General features: G+C 38.2%; 1 protein-coding gene across 1 annotated transcript; it reads right to left on the minus strand.

Annotated features, from left to right (window-relative positions):
* Positions 1 to 1,016: 1,016 nt before the first annotated feature.
* LOC137287102 (radixin-like) lies at positions 1,017 to 19,497 on the minus strand. The gene is made up of 15 exons (XM_067819238.1): positions 19,329 to 19,497; positions 17,745 to 17,837; positions 15,163 to 15,246; positions 13,365 to 13,460; positions 12,130 to 12,234; positions 11,580 to 11,749; positions 10,725 to 10,808; positions 9,541 to 9,687; positions 8,906 to 9,002; positions 8,343 to 8,506; positions 7,545 to 7,675; positions 6,688 to 6,848; positions 5,978 to 6,263; positions 5,004 to 5,107; positions 1,017 to 3,315 (listed from the first exon to the last, which is right to left on the minus strand). Exons 2-15 carry the CDS (start codon positions 17,754 to 17,756, stop codon positions 3,151 to 3,153), a joined length of 1,806 nt encoding a protein of 601 aa, XP_067675339.1. The 5' UTR covers positions 17,757 to 17,837; positions 19,329 to 19,497; the 3' UTR covers positions 1,017 to 3,150.
* Between the last annotated feature and the right edge of the window lie 1,069 nt (positions 19,498 to 20,566).

The raw sequence follows: 20,566 nt of genomic DNA on the forward strand, positions 1-20,566 counted from the left end.
ACACATTGTACCATTTGTGGAATCGAACTGAGATTTTCGGTGTGACGAGCCAACGCTTTAACCACAAAGCTACCCCATCGTCCCGGATTCTATACCACCCAGCACAAGTTTAGACTCTCTAGTGTAAATGTAGATAGACACTTAAGTGAACTGTTCTAAACTTGATTTTGCAAAATATTCCATTCTGCTTAAAGGTAGGCGTCTCAAAGTGAACTGATGAATTGTTAAACAAATTCGTAACGTTGAAGAGATTACTGTCATGAGCATAGTAATCGATGAAAAACGCAGCTGTTCACATGCACGATATTTGCCATGCTATTTAGTAATTTGATGCAATGATCCTTCAGCGATTCATCTGCATAAAGCTTGCATTTAGTTTCAAGTTCGTGGAGAAATTCCTGTCTGATGTAACCACATGTGTGTACATAACATACAATGAGTGCTTCCTTGTCCGTGCATGGCTCGTCTCTTTCCGTCTGTATGTTCCTTCTCATCTCGAAGGTTTCATTCTTATCCTTAAATTTCACTTCAAGATGTCTCATCCTAATCCAATATACCTATCACGAGGGCAACGTAAAAGCAACTTTGGGGTCGCATTTGGACATACCCTCAAGCTAAACACTCTTCTTCCTGGCATCGTATGGTGCAACTTACCTTTCGTCTTTGACAAGGTACACTGCCGTCACCAACATGTAGACTGTTCGTGTTGGTGAATGCCATGAATCTTACCAAGATGGCAGTTCATTGGAGGGTCATTACAAATGCTTTCAAGCACATCACGTCTGCCCCAAAATACTCAGTCAGCCACAATGCAGACATGCTTCATTTCTGCATAGGGTGACCAAAACAAATATTCATTCACTCAGGTTCTGTTACAGGTTCTCCAAAATATGCAGATGCTTGAGGGCCTTGAACAGGGCCTTGAACATACTTTTTGTTAACTGGTGTAAAGATTCCTTGTCTGACGAGGTTCTACAGTTATGTGTCCTTCTGTCAAAATGACAACAGACATATGCTATCTGTTTTGAAATATTTATTGCCAATCGTGATAACATAGCATACTCGATGAGACATCTTATGACTATATGGTTATGTAGAATGTTCTCAGTCAAACTGACCCAGTACCAGCTTTTAACTTCCACGTGGTCAAGATACAGTCTGACTCATTCTCATATTCTGTATAGCATGGGCATTAAGTGGCGCTTCTAAAGAATGACAAACAGAGGTAAAAAAATATCAATGAAAAAAAATAATAAAATAATTTCCGCGATAAATTTTGGCATAATTAACATCAAGTCAATAGTTTGTCTTTCTTGAATTTACACAGAAGTCATTCTGGAAGCCTCTAAAGTCTCTGTACAGATAATGCTGAAGACAAGCTTACACAAAAGACAGAAAACAGAAGATATATAGTAATTGGAATTATTGTTCAATTTAATATCATTTTTTTCTTTGATACATTCTTCAAGAATAGTTTTATCCATTTTCATCGAACACTATTTCAAAATTATTCTAAAAATCTCATGTCAGAAATATCAGAGTAAAATAAGTTAGAAAATGTAAAGTAAGCCTATAGTATAATCTGTATACAAGTGCTATGTTACATTACAGAGAAAACAAATCCAAAAGACTTCAAGTATATATAACATTTTTGCTGAATATGATTTCCTTTTGATGGTCCAGTATCTCTTCATCATAGCCACAACACTATTACACCAGATGGCACTCCTTTCAATGAGATCACACAAATGTGGTTTGAAACACAATCCCCAATACAATTTCCATTTAAATTCAAACTGGACAGCCATCAATGATAAAATATATTTAAACGTTTGCTACAAAAATAGTGATTCTGTTATGTTCCCATTCATAAAGCATCACAAGCATTCAAATCAGAAAAGAGAGTCTTTATAAACGTTGCTTTGAGAACAGTTGAGGAATGAATTTTGTTCACCTGCAGAAAAGGCTGTTCTTGCTAAGAAAGAAGTTTATGGTCCAAACAACCACACCTTGACAAAATCATTAAAATAACTGGCCATGATATATTGGTCGCTCAAATTTCAACAAAGAATATCACAGAAATAACTGCACGGAGACACACCACATTCACGTAAAAATATGAACTCCATGCATATCTGTTTTCAAAAAGAAAAACTGTTAACATCGGCACTTTTTCCAAACCTCATTGGTAATATATACATGTATATATATATAGGTATAGTTTTGTCCTTAGAATTCATGAGGAACTGCTGCCGAAATAATGGTGTCCATTATGTGTTTGTCATCAGCTGTTTGCAACCAAGGAAATTCAAAAAATGAAAACAGCTGACTGTGCCGGAAGTCTTTACAAACTTAGAAAAGAACTAGCCAAAGGAATTTGCCGTAGTTTGAACATTTACCAAGTTGAACAGCAAGGCCTGAATGATTGAACCCTGATGAGATGCATGTGCAGTGTTGATTGCATGACGGTCCCACCATGCGTACACACAGCTAGCACTCAGAACTAAAGCACAAACAATGTACTTGGGGTATTAAGCAATTGTTTATCTGTACAGTCTGGTTACAAAATATGAATCAGATACAAAAAGGCATTATTGGATGCCTAGTCAGCTAAACAAGTCATCATTTTACATATGTACTGACAAGTTTGACAACCCAAACATAACCTTTGTACCATGCTGTTTTGTGTAATTTTGATTTCAATTTGAGAAATATTTCTTCAAACATGTTATCTTGGAAAAGTCCTAATGTCTACTAAAAACGCCACTTTGGTGACCTTACAGAATTAAAGATTAATAAAATCCATCTGGAATATTGAGTAAACTTCCAACCAGTGATCCCTGCATGACTATGCTGTCCGATTGTTCTCCGTTCATATTCATGAGGCAAAAATTGCTTCTTGGCAATTAACGCACAGAATTAGCCTCCTTACGATATATCCTGAGTGAAAAGACCTCAGTCTAGAGTGATGGTGAAAGATAGTAGGTCCATAGAACAGTAGATAGAAATGTGGCTATATAAACTGGTACATCAGTTCTTGGTTCCCATAATAAAACATTCAGTATGAGAACCCAATTCACAGTGGTCAAGTGGATTGCCCTCTTGAAGAGGGTAGGAGGTTCCCAGGGTCAAGGTGATGATATTACTTGTTCACATGCTCTCGAACTCATCCACTCGCCGTTTTGTGTTGCCCTGACGGATCTGTTTTAGAGTTTTGTATTTGTCACGGCCAGCTTTCTTGTTTTCAATATGGAGTTGGTCGTTCCTTGTAACTTTCTCATCATGACGAACTTCGTCCAGCTCAGTACTCAAAGTCTGAAATTTCACATGGGATCAGTTGTAATGACATTTGAAATTGAAACTGTTGTAATTTTTTGGCTGAAAAGCAACTGCGTAAATGCTTTTATAGTCATACTGTGATTGTTTTAACATCTATCAGAAAAAATACTGCAGTATATTACTGTGGATAAGAAAACAATATCGTCTTGCTTCATGTGAACAAGCAAAAAAAAAAAAAAAAGAGAAGATGACTGTCAGCAAAGAGATCAAATTTGCAATTAAACATCACTAGACAAGATAATTTACTTAAGTGCTGATTTGTTTTTGCTTGGCATTGTCTTATAAGTCAGGACTATGATTACCCGTGTAATTGTCTTGGGTACAGTGAGTGAGTGAGTTTAGTTTTACGCCGCACTCAGCAATATTACAGCTATATGGCGGTGGTCTGTAAATAATCCAGTCTGGACCAGACAATCCAGTGATCAACAACATGAGCATCGATCTGCGCAATTGGGAACCGATGACATGCGTCAACCAAGTCAGCGATCCTGACCACCCGATCCCGTTAGTCGCTCTTGGGTACAGCAACGGAAATAGCAATTAGCTATGTAGAGCACACTTTTCCCAACTGGTGATTTAGTTAAAACGTTAAAATATAACTAATATAAACGTAATAATATAATGAGATGAATTCTGATGCAATGATCTTAACAACATATGATCTGGAACTATTATTATATAAAAAGAAATATATTCTAGTATGTCCTTTTAATTGTAGGTTTTGCTCTATTAATGTAAAACATTTAGAATCATGACTTAAGTGATGTTTTCAGGTGGATTGCCAAATAGTTTTTATGCATGTAGAATTTGACTTGTGACCGATGTGACCTTGTGTGATCTCACAATTCCCACCTCTAAAAGAGGGTTAGCTTATCTACGGAATCGGCTTATCTACTGTAATATACGGTACTGAAATTTCAACAATGAGGCAAAGGTGTACAATGGAAATCCAACTATTTCCAGTAGGCCTCATAATTCATGAAATCCAAAATCCACACGAAAGCTTACTATGGAAACTTTAGTTAGTGAACATAAAATCTCAATATTGCTTTGAACAGCTACTAAAACTACTAAAATGATCAAGTGAATGAGTGAGTTAGTTTGCTGTTTGCTTTCCAACGCACTCAGCAATATTCCAGTTACATGACAGAGGTCTGGAAATAATCCAGTCTGGACCAGACAATCCATCAACACTATGAGTATCGATCTGTGCAACTGGGGACCAATGACATGTGAACCAAGTCTGCAAGCCTGAAGACCTGATCCTGTTAGTCACCTCTTATGACAAGCATGGGTTGCTGAAGGTCATATTCTAACCCGAACCTTCACAGGCCAAAATTATTAAGTGAGTATCAACATCTTCAAAAGACAGATCCTCAGGTTAGTAAGTTTCAAAACATCCCGTTAAACATAAATCTTAATACATATGTTGCCTAAATCTTACTTCAGTTAGAGTAACATGTGAACAACAGCTGAACGATATCATAGTTTTTGGTTGTTCTGGTCATTTGCTAGACAATTCAGTCAAAATACTAATAACAAATTGTGGGAATAACATTAGTATCAATGGTCCCTCTGAGTTTGTTGTAACAGTCGTTTTCTGTACTGAATGATGTTCTATATATTCCTTCACTGGTTCAAACAACCATGCACCTGCAACATACCTGTAACATTGCGCTGAGAGACTTGTTACTTTCAGCTATCACTACACGAGACTCTTCAGGTCGAGGCATGTTCATGTAGTTTTCTTCTACGTGAAGTTCCGAGCCTAAAAATGCAAGAAGCAAATATTGAGTGAGTGAGTGTTTCTAATTCTATGCCGCACTCAGCAATATTCCAGCTATTTGATGGCAGTCTGTAATAATTGTGTCAGGACCAGACAGTCCTGTGATCAACATCATGAGCATCGATCTGTGCAACTGGGAATCGACGACATGTGTCAACCAAGCCAGCCGCCTGACCACCCGATCCCTTTAGTCACTTTTTGCAGCAAGCATAATCGCCTCTTATGGCAAGCATGGGTTGCTGAAGGCCAATTCTACAACTGAGCTTCATGGGTTACATTTCAATAACAATCATTATTTGGGGTCAATTAATTTGCAAAACGTAAAATATCTTTTTGATTGAAAAGATGCAAAATTTTGAATGGTATCACAAACAACATTAACTGTAAGAGAACAACCAGTGCTTTAGCTAATGGACATGTCACATAGTAGACCAAACCCACATCTGATGATGCTTTTGGTCAATTAGAAACAAGAAGACACAGTCATCAATATCCCCCGCATTACCTCCAATTTCAAGTCACACTTGTTGCCATGGAAACACGAAAAAATATTTTATTAAGGATAAGCAAACTACAAAAAGGCACTAATACACCACCAGATCTATCTATGTGCCAAGTTTGGTGAAGAAATATTGAATGGTTTCAAAGTTCTGCTCCCGAGAAGATAAATGTGCACTGACGGACAGACAGACGAACAAGGTGCATTTTAATGCCCCCAACCCCCACCCAAAAAAACGTGTTGAGGGGGATAAAAACAGTGTGCATATGTTGGTAATAACAGTGATAGCACAGATCTGTTACAGAAACATTCAATTCGGACCACTGTTTACTAACTCAAAGATCCCAACTTACTTCCTTGTTCTTCATTATCATCCTCGTGCTCTTGCACATGGACAGCGGCAGATAGCCTCTCCTCCATCTCCCGACGTATCCTCTCCTGCTCTTCCAACTCAGCTAGCTGCCGTGCCCTCTCTTCCTCTTTTATACGCAGCTGTTCAGCCAGTTCCTTTTCTTTGGCCTCAGCTTCTGCCTTTGTCTTGTCTAGGTCCTCTTTCAAGTTGTTGACAAAGAGCACCTGTTCTTGTAGCTCGTTCTGCCGTGACTCCAGGGCTTCTTTAGCTGCCAACAGCTCTTGTTCCTACAGACAAAAACATCTTTTCAGAAAACCTTTATGTAATTTTCTGAATAAAATTGGTATTTTATACTTATTCTGATGCCTGCCTATTATGCATATCTCCTCCCTCTATGCAAAAATAGTGTAAAAAAATTACAAAATAACAAAATTACTACGGTCATATTATACTTTTGAAAGAGATGATGAAAATACCTATATGATGCGAGTTTCAACATACATGGGTTATGTAAGTGCTAATGCCAGATTTATGAAAGTGAAAGTGGCCTTCAGTCTGACATTTTTGAGTGCAAGTTGAACACCGACTTCAAAATGTACTTGTCTTTGAGCAGCTAGGAAGTTTGGGTATTTGAAATATCCAACCCGTCATTGTTACAAAAGCCCCTGAATATTCGCAAACCTTTCATGACTGTCAACAGGTACTACATACCAACTGTAACCTTTCTTCTTCCTTGAGACTCTCAGCTGCCTGCATCTGCCTCTCAGCCTCCTCCTTCTCCAGTCGGGTGCGCTCTAGTTCTTCCTGGAGACGACGCTCCTCAGCAATGGCAGCCTCCTGAGCACTCATCTTCCTCTGCATTTCCTCAAACACTGTTACACAAATAAAGATTCCCAAATGTAAAAAGCCAATATATTCCAATCTGTACCGCAAGTTAATATTCCGAACTCACTGTTTGCCCTAGACACGAAAATTTAGGAGTCATCGCGACTCCCTGGTGTCGAGAGAGTGTCATGGACATGTTTTTCGAAGTCAACTTCAGTATGGAACTAACATCAATACACCAACTACTTGATTGCTTAATAACGATAAAAAAAGAAGGTAAGGCAGGTCTGGTATTTAAACAGCACTGAACAGTTAACTGGCAAACAATAACTTTAGTAGTCTTTGACAACAGCGAAATACAAACATAGATCATCTGAACTTAGGGTCCAGTAGCATTGTGACCCCAATGATGCAACAATGATACATTGTGCATCATATACGCAGGTTTTACTGCAAACTGTACCAGAAAAAATCTTCTGCACAATTTTGTCCCTAAAATACAAAGGGACATTCTTCTCTGCACTGAGAATAGTCGGCAGGTTAGCACAAAATACAAGTCATCAAATTGTGTCTAAATCTAGTTTTTCGACAAAAGGCATTCACTAGATTGTCAAAACGTTGTCTTGTTGATGATTATTTCCCCTGGTAACCTGAGTTCTTGGAGTGAGGTGTGAACGCTCTACATGCTATCAACAGAGCTACTTGACCACAGTATGTCTTCATCACAGCCAGACAACACATACTTTTCTGTTTCTCAGCTTCATCACGCTTCATCTGTTCCCGCTCTTCTTCCAGTAAGCGAAGTCTCTCTTGCAACTGCTTCTTCTCACGCTCCTCAATCTCTCGCTGTTGCTTCTCTCGCAGTAGCTCATCCCTGCAACCGAACCCTTCATTCAGTCTCTACAGCTCAGCAACATCTGATAAATCTCAATTTGCTGATGACTAAGGACAATCAATGCTATAGAACCACAACCACATTTGCAGGAAACAGGCCATTTCGGGGAGAATAAATCCCAGGTCAAACCAGTTTTTCTATAAATTTCCTGGAATCTACTATACTGCACAGCAAAAAAAAAAATAAATAAATAAAAATAAAAATAAAAATAAAAGTAAAAAAAAAAAGCCCTGGAAGTATTTCAATGGAAGACATAAACATGAATGCTTACTTTTATGAGATTTTATTACTATATTAGCTTGCATTCAGTCATTCAGTATGTTTCAACCAGGGTTCCACACCTGACAAATGTAACTATGTATAGTTCATTCCTTTAACCACAACGACCCATTCTGTCAACTAGTGAGTGAGTTTTATGCCACTATTAACAACATTCCAGCAGTATCATGGCAGAGGGCTCCAAAACTGGGCTTCACACCTTTACCTACGCATGGAATCAGACTCGGACCTTCTCCATTACAAGCAAACGATTTTAATGACTTGGCTATCCCAGCACTCCAACCCACTCACTAACCCCTATTGATAAGAAAATGGAGGCCATCTGAATGCATTTTAAGATGATCTGAAATAGTTTTGACATTCTCACCTTTCCCTCTGCCTGGCAAGTTTCTCATCTCGGGCCTGAGCTTTCATCTGCTGTACTTCAATTGTATCTGGCTTCCTTCTCCTCATGTACAATTCATGATTTCCCATACACAGAGCTAATATCCTCTTGCATATTCTAAGGCGAGGAGCGTAAAAGATGAAGTCCTGGAAATCAAAAATAAGATTTTACCAATCAGTGTTACAAAACTGGACTGAGAGACACTTTCTTAACCAGGTAAAATGCACATCATTATTCTACAGATAAGTATCTTTAATTTTGTTGCGAGTTTAGTTCTACGCCACTTTTAACAATTGTGCAGCAATATCACGGCAGGGAACGCCAGAAATGCGCTTCACATCTTGTGCACATCTGGGGCATTGAACTGAGGACTTAGGCATAACGAGCAAATTCCTTAACCACTAGCCTAACCCATCGCCCATTATCAAGAAGAAAGGATCAAAGCCCTCATTACATTTAAAGAAAAAAATAAACAAGAAAAGCAATGCTTTTGACCTAGATAACTTCTTATCTACAGAAGACCTTCCAGTTTTATGAATACTCACTGGTGCTTTCTTGTCTATTGGTTTAATGACAAACTTCTTGTCATTGAAAGAAATGTTCCGGATTTCACTCCAAGGGAATCCGATCTTAGGTGTTAGTCTGAAGTGAAATTAAAAAAGCAATTGAACACTGATACAGAGCTGAAATAATTTATGAGTCAAATTCCAGAAATGTTCAAAATAAAACATCTTCTATACGTCAATGGGATGTCAACAGCATCATTTTCTCTCCTTCGTAATTAACTCAAAAAAAAACTTCAAATACAACAGTCAGCTTGAATCATAACAAAGTTCCTGTGAGAAGCCAAAGATTTACAGAATCCATAGATTGTAATTCCATGAAATACCCTAAAGAACCCAAGTTGCCTCTTCAACAAACATAACTAAAAATTGACAAAATGAGATCGAGAAAACCTATCTCATCAATCAAATGTGTTACACCAATGCAAACGGGTAATGTTAAACATATAGCCATAAAAAAATAGGTCCTTATTTAAAAATCCTGACACAGAACGTACTCATGATAACAAACTCAACTGTAATACTTTCACAGCAACTCGTGGCATCTGTTTGTTATGATGTTAGTCCATGGCAAGAAACTACAGTGACTTGCAAACTGCAAGCGCTGAAATACTCACTTATCATCTTTTTCATATACATTCAATCCAAGAGCATCTACTCCTAGAGCGAGTTCTGTCCCTTTCTTGTTTCTGATCTCAAAGTAATTCACGCCATACATCTCCAAATCCTGTGCTATTTTCAGGTATTCCATCATGGCATCTTCTCTGTAACAGAAGACAGACACAATTAACTCCACTGTACTGAGAAGCCACTACTTAAAGGAAGTCACCATGAGACAATGTACGCCAAGGGACAAAAAAATGTTTGTGGAGTGTTTGGGTTGTGTTTCTAACAGTAGTGTTGTGTTTATAAGAACTTTGACAATTTTATTTTAGGCCAGACCAATCTTATTTCTTGTTTTACAATTTTGCCTGCCATGTTCTTTTATCAGGGTCAGAAAATATTTTTTCCCAAATCAAAAAATAAAATTCTTATATGATGTAATTAAAATAATGTACACTTGAAGTCAGTGTGAAACCTAAACTCACTTAACATATTTTCAGTTGATATAAACAAACCAAGAGTTAACATGGAAATTTATTTGGGTTTTTGCTATGACTGGTGATCATATCATTTTTCCCCCCTCCTACCTTTTGTTGAGAAACAAAAATCTGTAAACAAGAAATAAAACTGGTCTGGCCCTTGAAAACAGAACTTTGGTCTGTTGGATGTGTGTTGTTGTTGGTGTTTCGTTCAGAGGCTACACTAGGGCTAGGGCTAAGTTCAGAAATGTTTCCTTTGCGATGGTAGTGCTGCTTGTGGGTGTTTTCGGGGTTAGGGTTGAGTTTCTCCTTAGTTGGCAGAGCACCTGATGGGGAAGTCAAGATTTTGAATGGGGAGTGGGGTGTAGTTAATCTAGTGGGTGGGTGGTGTCTGGAGTCTTGCAAGTTAACGTATACAATGGGCCGGTGACACTTATGGTGGGTTATTTGTAAACAAGTGACTTTGGCGAGAGGGTTGCACTTCTAATGGGACAGAAGAGTATCTGCTTGGTTGGTATCATTTCCCATAGTCGGATGTTAGAGTATTTAATGGGATGGTGATATTTCTCCATGGCTGGTGGTACTTCTAGAGGTTTTCTGGATGTTCATGTGTACAAATTGATGGGGTTTTTTTTTCACTAGCAGCTGGTGTGAAGTTGCAAGACATAAATGACGGCCTATGTGTAACTGATTATACAAGTAAACACTTGTCAACTTACGGGGTCATTGACTTGTGTTCACAATACCAGGTTGTGATTCGTTCTTCCCACTGCTCTCGACTCAGCTTGTGTTGATCATATACTCTAGAGAAGTACAAAAACACTCATATGCATTTAACTCAGAACATTCTTGATTGCTGTTCTTTATCATAAAGTGTACATTACTACACACAAGTCAACTACACACTACTTCCCAAGTGTTCAAGGTTCAATTCAAAACTGTTACATTTAAACAGTGATGGGTAAGTGTTTGTAGTATTGTGCTCTCATGCTGGTTTTAAAGTTCCAGCCAATTTTGGTATGAATCCGTCAATTCACCTAGCTGATGGTTTGCAGTTGTATAAATCCAAAAGATGTTTCTTTGTTGCATTGAAAAATGGTTATTTTCTTATTTACCACAAGATTTATGTTTTGGTACCACTAATAAGCATATAAAAAATATTCCAAACTTCACAAGACTGAATGTTGTGTTTAGCGATACTACCAACAGTGGTTCCACAATCAAAGGAAATCATGGTAAATCAACTGCTTATGTAACAACAAATGTTTAGCCTATCTTCAAACAGTAGAACAAGAAAATGCACCAAGTGACTGTACCCTTGGTACAAGAGCGTCAGCTTAATCTGGCAGAGAATGTCTTATGTACACAACATTTAACGATTCTCCAGCAATTATTGAGCCTTAACCAATAAATTCAGTCACTGATATTGGGATCGCGAGTCCATGCCTTAGACAGTGAAAAGGTATCAACGAAATGATATGATCCATTAAGTCATCCATTAGAAGTAGGAATTCAAACCTATTTTACCATCAGTGCATTCATGTTGAGAAGGCCACAGAACAAACTGGACATACCTCTGAGGCAGTAATCTGTCATTGGAAAGGAACCCTGGTTTGTGAATGTCACTGCTGTAATCATGATACTTTGCTTGACAGCTATAGGAAGCTAGGAGGACTGCCGTTTCTGGTGGGCAGTAGATATCATCATTCAAGATGCCCTCTTTCACTTGAAGGTAAAACATTCTCTGCAACATAAAACACAATCAGACTTAAAATTATTGCATGAAAAATATTTACTTAGGATAACTCACAGCCCTGACGGGTAATACTGAACTTTGGGGAAGTTTAACTTTGCACAATAAAAACTCTATATTCTCTGGACTGTGAATAAATACTTTTTGAGAAAAATATAAAAATCAAATTACATGAAAACTGCTGCTAAAAAGAAACATACGCTGAGGAGGCCATTTTAAATCACTATTGTGACTGATCAATAAGTGTCAGTTTCATTGTTCTAAAATTTTAAAAATATATAGCCCTTCATTATCATTTCTATTTCGTGCTCTGTCAAAAAGCCTAACATCTGTATAATAACCTGTGTCATCTACACAAAATGCAGCAATACCTGTGTGATCTCCTGAATAAGTTCTTCTGATACATCTTCTGGGAAGAATTTTGCCCTGAATTTAAACTGTAGAGGTTGTTCCTTCTTAACATCCTGAGTTAGCACCTGCAAATCAAATGACCAGTGTTAACAGGACATATTTTAGATGCCATCATAAAGCTGAGGCAACATTTCACACCAATACATCAACCATGGTGCACAGCTTAGATAAAATGTTTCAGTTTTCCAAACTGTCAAACTAAAACACTTAATGTGAGAGAGGAATTGTGAGAAATTACGCAATAGCCTAGTCATATGCTAAAAGGGACGCAATACCATCAAGCATGTCAAGGCAAGAATTTCAGTACATGCCTCAACTGCAAGCTATTCCTCCCTCCTTGAAGGAGAATGTGTTAAACTGAACATCATTATCTGTTAAATTTGCCCATTCAGCAGTTAATGAGATAAGCTTATTGACAGTAGGGGAGGCGCTGGCCCGTAACACAGATACAACATACAGCACATAACAATTTCGCCAGAAAATTATATATTTGTTCTGCACAATATCTGTATGCACACATACCGATTTACCGCTCTCATCTTCTTAGCATCTCCCTAACAGAGCCATGCTGTAGAGAATTAATACGCTTTCAAATGTTTGGCCCAAAGATTACCTTCCAGTTGATTCAAACCTATCACAAAGGGTATAAGAGAAGGATGTGCATATACACCACACATTTTCCCATTACTTTCTCCTATATCAACATCAACTACCACTTGATGTTCATATTCCACAAGAAATCCTAACTGGCAAACAAGGATAAGTTGAGCATGGATCTCACAAATAACCAGTATCAGCATGTATGAGTGCAACCCACTTGCCATTGCAAGTGAAGGGTCCCTGGCCCCAGTCAAGCATGATCATGCCAGAGTCTTATGAGCATGGCGTGTGCAGCCACGCGCACAATCCATTTTACATCTGCTCTCCCTTTCACACACCAAATGGGTTTGCTCATTGCCATGCACCGCCTACTTCTCGTTAATGCATTCTCAGTGCTAGTGCAACTTATCCTTGTTTGTAAGCATGAACATTCTTATTAACAAAGGGTTCACCGCTCAGTCTCTCAACAGATACATTCACTGAACATAATCTTCATAATCATCAACATAATAGAACCATCAGTTAAATAACACTAATACACACACCAGACAAGCATGTCGTCACTAACAGCTTAACGTTAACATTATGAACTCACCTTCTTATTCAACTTTAACCAAGTAATACAATTCTTATTATCTATGTACATAAGTCCGAAGAACCAAATCTCCCTCAGACCAATTGTTTTCACCACCTAGAAAGAAAAGAAAGGGAAATATTAACTCCATTTCATACTACAAAATGTGTAGAAAACAGTAACTATGTGGTAGAAGAGTGAATTTAGTTTTACACCACACTCAGCAATATTCCAGCTATATGGTGGTGGTCTGTAAATGATTGAGCCTGGACCAGACATTCCAGTGATCAACAGCATGAGCATTGATCTGTGCATTTGGGAAATGATGACGTGTCAACCAAGTCAGCGAGTCTGACCACCCAATCTCATTAGTTGCCTCTTACAACAAGAATAGTTGCCTTGACCACCTGCTGCAGGTCAGGTTATGCAGGCAAGAAACTCTGGACAGAATCATTATCTCCACGGTTCGAATTTAACACTTTCGGGTAGCAAATTTGGAGTTCAAAATCCTATTTTGTTACACTGAAAACTACACACAGTAGCAACAACTTGCTACCTGGTACTTTTCAGTGGAACAAATTGCCGTCATTTTCTATGGAAAGACCTCCACATGTGCACTTTCACTCGTAAACTTACTGACAACAGCATTTAAATTTTAAAAAAAAAGGTGCTCATCGTTGCTTTTCTTGGTCACGTACAGTGTAAGTTACACATCGCAATTCATGCATAATTGTGACAGTGAACCAGTCAGCTCAGTGAGCAAGTGCAGAGAGAAGTTCAAAGAAGTTCTCTGCATGCGCATAAGTTTATCACAAGCGTAAGGGAGATAAAATATTGTCTGCATATACAAGTAAAGGTATAACTTTGTCTGACTTGATAAATACCAGTATTTAGAGGTACTGAACATGCTATCATCTCATTAGGTATATTATGGAACAGGAAAATGCTGCTACCACTAGTACCAGGAAATGGACTTTGCTACCTATTTTTAAAACCAGGTAGCAAATAGTCGCTCATTCATTAAAAGTGTGAAATTAGAAAACTATCTCTAATTGGTGTCAATGATTTAAATACATAGACCCGTATTCTCAAAACATTCTATCCCTATGAACTTCGTAAGTCCATTCATAACACATTGTCTACGATCAAAGGTAAGAATTCTTAGGAATACGAACGTTTCGAGAATAGCTAGCCTGGTGTATTATTGTTACGTTTGTTTCTCATTAACGCAGACTCAGCAATATTCCCACTACTTGGCTGGGGTCTTTGCATTAGCAAATTTAGACCAGAAAATCCAGTGATTGAAACATGCTCTTGGTGTAAGACATGCAATGACCCAAGTCACTGATTCATATCTAATCCATTTCTTCTCTCTTACTACCAGGAAAATGGTCTGGGACTTCAGACAGCATATGACCTGTGACAATGTCATTGAGATAAACACTGTTACGAGAAATCACCTCAAGTCTAATGCCTGGTTCAATAACATTGGTTCAGGTTGAGCATTGAAAAGCCAAAAATAACTAATCTCTGTGTTATGCATAACAAATGACAACATCGGCAACAGGTGAACTTTAACGTTTTGTGACGAGGATTCAACTCTCATCACCATAGAGATGCAGGTTACTAATTTACCACTTAGATGAAAAACCTTTTAGTTCTGTTCCAACCAAACTTGAAACATAATAAATGGGGAATAACGAAGAGTCATTACACCTGCAAAAATATATGTATCTGATATTGTCTAGACCATTAATTTTCTGTACTTCGGCAGTTTAGGTCTTTTTTATTATACTGCAAGAAAGATGACAAAACATACCTGGTCAAATAACTGTTTGCCAGTTGTGTTTGGCTGGATCGCGAACTCCAGTTCCGCGTCCATAGTGACAACACGGACATTGACCTGCAAATACAATTTGTGCTACATCACTGATTTGTTGGAAATGTCCCGTATACATTCTCAAAATAGCCAGAGAAATGTTCACATCTGAACATGTTAGTACTATGAAAATCTCCCGTTTCTCAACATGTTGACACATGGAATGCAAGTGGGCCAACAAATACTTTTATCAATGATATTCTACTTTATACAATCTGTCTCCTATTCTTGTAATCAATACTGTGCTATACTTAGTATCGGGTTAATACAAAATAACAGTCGAATCAAGCAGAGCACTTTCAATACAACAGCTATCAAGAAAACACATTTTATGGTTTGGATCAAGAAGTTGGTGCCGATTCATCCCACTATCTATCCATCACTGATAACCACTCACTGTGTGTACCATTTTACCATGACTTATAAATATAAGCAGTATCCATGCTCTTTCAAACCTGCCATTAGAATTGAAACCATGCCATTTGCACAAAGAATCTTTAAGTTCACCATCCACTTTTCAGTGTTTGAAATAAAGCATGACACTCAATGGGTCCATGACATTAATTCAAGCAAAGTTTAATGATGTAAAATTCCATTGTTCAAGCACCATTACCCATAGATACCCTCAAATACCCACATCAATTCTGAATACTTGGCTACATAACAAATATCTAATCAGGCGGTAAAGGACATGTCCATGCATATACAACTGTGAATGTGAATAGGGTGGAACTCGCTTAAAAAGTATGAACAAACTTTCAAATTTTACACTCCTATACAGCTTCTCAATAACGTCACAAGTCATGACTATGCATTTGAGCAATATTCTCGTTAAATCTATGCTCGTTATTGGAGAGGACATCAAATGGTACTTGTGGGTTGCTGGATCACCGTTATCACATGTGACACAGCTCTGATTCAAGACTGAACAATAAACAACCCAAATATTGGCTATTTCAATAGAATTCGCTTAACACTATTCATCTGAATTTGAAGATTGATTGACAATGTCATTATCATTAATTATTCAGGATGCAATAGGCTCCAGGAAGCAGGTGATGAAGGAGCCAATGGCATGCACATGGATGCTCAAGACTGGGTCATCTCGACCTTAACTAAACCTCAGTAGACGTGCGAGAGCTAATCATAAGTAAACAGTTGTCTGGAACTGCCATGTGCAACATGATGGCCACTAAGGATCAGTAGCCATGTAAGACTTGTGGTAATAACAGTGGTTCACACAAAGTTAAAAAACTGCACACATTACATCAAGGAAAGAATGGGGCAATTCTACTGATCAAATTAAGGGAATGTCTGTGAACGACAACCAGCTCAATGACTATCACATGCACTCAACTTGAAAGGCTGCTGCCACATTTTCAGAATTATCTTCACAGCTGCAGATTTCAGGATGTGGTGTCTTACGGAAAATAGGTTATGCAAGTGCCAAAACGTTAACATGTTTCAACTACAATCAAACACCTGACCTATATTTCTTGAACAAATGTTAAATGCTGGTTTACTACATACTGGTTTATTCACAGCCAAACATCTTTTGGAGAGATTTGAGATTTTGTAAATGGCAGACCTGCCTTGGGAGACAGGGAGCCAGAAGCAAGCTCTTGTTTCAAATGTTCATTGTTGGAGCTATTCAAATCACGGTCATGTGATGACTCATGAACGTCAGCTCAGCTGCCAGAACTTTCAGTTTGAAAGTTCACACAATCACCAGTCATGACTCAATCCGATATAACTCTATTATTTCTCAAAATTAGGGAAATAAGGTCAAACTAGTTTCATTCAATAATGTGTGCATAAATTGTCAAACCAGGATGGTTTGTCTCACAAACTGTTGCAGCTAGACAGATGGTCACTCCCTATGTTTACATAAGGCAACTAGGCCTCACTGGAGGGAGGTATTTATTCTGACTCTGGGTTAGCCATGTTTACATCCTTAGAATTCAAAGATACATTCTTATCTTTACAGAGATTTTGTTTCTTTAACCTTTTTCAAAACACATGGGCATTTCCAAAACATAAATGCATTTTTTTCCAAATAAGCATGGAAATAAAGGGTTTGAAACACTACCATAACATATTGGTGTTAGTATTTGAATCTACATACATCCTTATCAGACCAAACCTCAAAATATCTATTTCATTCAAGCAAGATTTTTTCTGACAATATGGACAGAGATAAATAATGATCACAAGGAAAAACAGGAAGATTACACATGAATGAAATTTAGCTGTACTATGTGGTTTCAGGAGAATAAGTAAACCAGAGAAATAGCTACTATTTAATGCATACCTAATACCTAACATGTACTAAATAGCAGCATGAAATTTTAACGAATGACTACAATGCTATAAAATGTAGAGAACTTAAAATTTTCATCATGCAATTAACAATCCAAAATACAAACAAATTAAACACATTATAGACCTATGTGGGATATATCAGTACAAACTTTCCTTCCAAACTGTCTAAAACCAGTGTAAATATTTAAATGACTACTTACCGGCTTCGGCATTTTGATTGTATACCCTCAGCCGCCGTCTAAAACCAAAGAGTGTTAGAGATCCCCCTAGAAACCAGATTGGTGTTGAAATCCCTGCAAAAGAAGAGTGAACTATTGGAGTGGTACTTCAAACTAGACATACAAAGGGTGTGAGCACATTCCTCCCCCTCGATACACTACAACAGTGACATCATCCTGTGGAGTCCATGTAGACATGAGCATGGGTGTGGCTCTGCTATATATACTGCTGTTCGTAAAACACACATCAGACCCACCTTGAATTGCGTCATTAATCAACTCACAATGGTAATGTTTCATAGGTGGTGTTACCTTGATAAATCTGTCAGTGAAAGGGGGTGGGATCAAGTATGTGATAGCTGTTACCAGTCATTGCTAGCTTCCCGAGAATGAGATTTCTTTAGGCTGGTAGAACATGCACGTTTTTGTTTTGTTGCTCTGTATTAACACACAAATTGAATTTATTTTGGTATCTTCATAAAAAGTAGATAGATTATACCGACCCCATGAAAACGATCATAAGCAGTAAACATAAGATATCTGCTCTGAAATGACATACGTTAGCACTTAAGTTGCAATTTGCAATTATTTTCAAACCAGTGTCACTTTCAAATGACTGCAGATGAACTATGCGATACAATTTAGATGACCGATTCTGTAACTGAATCAGTGTGCCGGCCAGTTGTTGAACGTTGTGCTGTCATAAGAGCTATAGTCATACACTGAAGAAAGGTTGGGACGTTAGCGAAATGGCTTAGCTAGCGAAAATCATTCAAGCATAAAATAGGTCATTTATAAAAGGATCCGGTATAGGGGTGTGTCCACCCTCTCCAAAGGTGTCCTCAGCTACACACATTACGTTTCCTAAATGAATTTCTAAGTTTATGTTCCTTAATAAAATTTGTCGAACGCGAAAATAAAAATATCTTTAGACGCTATTGAGGATGGGGCATGTCTTAACCATGCCTAGTTTTATTGAACCATCCATCCCCTAAAGAAATGTCTTTTCGTTAATTCTATAAATAACACTCAAACCACGATGCATGTTCCGGAAGAAATTAAGGTCCATATAGCTCTACTGCGCAAGGAAGGGATTGTACCGAATGTTTCAACGGGTTAGGAGGAGCCTAGAAAAAACACACACAAAAATCGGCAGCTTTCAACAACTTATTTGCGCCATAAGCCACTCGGCTCAAATTCTGTGTCGCCTCCCTAGAAAATCTCTCACACGATCGTGTGACACGGTCTGGTGGGAGAGTGAGCGACTCCCCCGCCTTAGCTCCAACGGTCGAGCGCTCTAAAGAGGTAATCCGAATAAGTAAAATAAATCCAAAACGAACAGTCAAACACCGCACAGCACGATTTAAACTTTCTGGTTACATCCATGTGCGCGAACACACCTCAAATCACAAGTTATAAACGAGTGACAGCCTTGCCAAGTATCCAGCAGAAAAAAACTAAGCTGTGCACATCGTCAGCAATATTCAAGCATATTCCACACTTGTATCGCAAGAAAGAGTGATGATAGTCACCATACTGCAACTTGTGAGGCCGATTTCAACTCACCCTGCAACTGTCAATGCTGAATAGCCTAGTTTTGTAAAGCACCGGTTCGCAATATGGCCGTCATAGGGTGGGGACCGATGTCAATCAATAGCTAGACCCCTCTACGACGTAATGCCTCGTTCTGATTCACGCACCTTGACTTCCGCCGGAGGTAGACGACGCCCCGCTCGAGGTTTTAAAGGTCCTGTCACTATAAAACATAAAATTTTCACAATATTTTCTATCATGAATGAAATTTCATGAGCTGTTTTATGATTTCGTAAGTGAAGAAAATACAGGTTAAAGGTACAAAAGCAAAGGGCAGCCATGATTATCGAAGCGGTTGGGATGTTTATTTAGCTCATAAGCTTCTTAAAGGCTAAATAAGCTATCAGTGACAATATTTACTTAACAGCATACTGTGCAGAGATTTCGTGTGACGTGCTTTCTAATCCCTTTACACGTAAGGATATCTGTGAATATGTAATAAGCAGGCTTTGCATTATGATACCTATTTATTTTATCGATGATATTGTATTTACTCATAACTGTGACCGAATAATTCTTCATCTTATGAATCAAACCATACTGCAGTTAAAAGAACATCTCACGTCAATAATATTTTCATAATGTTAATATAGTAAGAACTCATGTTATATTTCCCTGGATTATGATTAAATATAAACAAAAGTAAGGGGATGCAACAATTCACCTACCAATATTCCACGAACCGAAAAGCAAGCTTGTGCTCAATCAACTGAAAGTATTACAAGACCTACCGTCATAATTAGTTTAGCAAATGCTGCATGAGTGTCCTGACACCGGGCCTATGTCCCTGGAATCATATGCTGGAAGTATCACGATGTATGTGTCTTATTGAACCCTTGAAGTTCCTGGGGGTAGAACAGGCCTTCGGCAACAAATGCTCACCATTAAAGGCGACTGGCTCACTGACTTGGTTGACACATGTCATTGACACATGTCATTGGTTCCCAACTACGCAGATTGATACTCATGTTGTTGATCACTGGATTGTCTGGACCAGACTCGATTATTTACAGACCTACGCCATATAGCTGGAATATTGCTGAGTGCGGCGTAAAACTAACTTCAATCATGCACTATGTGTCTTATTGACTAAGTTATTAATATTGTTTCATTCAGGGTCGAGTTTTCCTGCGTGTCCGTATCACATCGGACCAGCTCCCGAGTAGCTGCAAAACGCAAGCGGTAATAAGTAACACTCACTCACTCACTCA

This window comes from Haliotis asinina, chromosome 6 (assembly GCF_037392515.1).
Source record: "Haliotis asinina isolate JCU_RB_2024 chromosome 6, JCU_Hal_asi_v2, whole genome shotgun sequence".
NCBI classification, from domain to species: domain Eukaryota; kingdom Metazoa; phylum Mollusca; class Gastropoda; order Lepetellida; family Haliotidae; genus Haliotis; species Haliotis asinina.

Bases quoted from the DNA above. Each gene is read 5' to 3' on its own strand.
- LOC137287102 (XM_067819238.1), bottom strand. The intron at 11,750-12,129 runs GTATTGCTGCAT...TTTATGTTGCAG, and splicing joins TTATTCAGGAGATCACACAG to AGAATGTTTTACCTTCAAGT. The intron at 7,676-8,342 runs GTGAGAATGTCA...GTTCGGTTGCAG, and splicing joins CTTGCCAGGCAGAGGGAAAG to GGATGAGCTACTGCGAGAGA.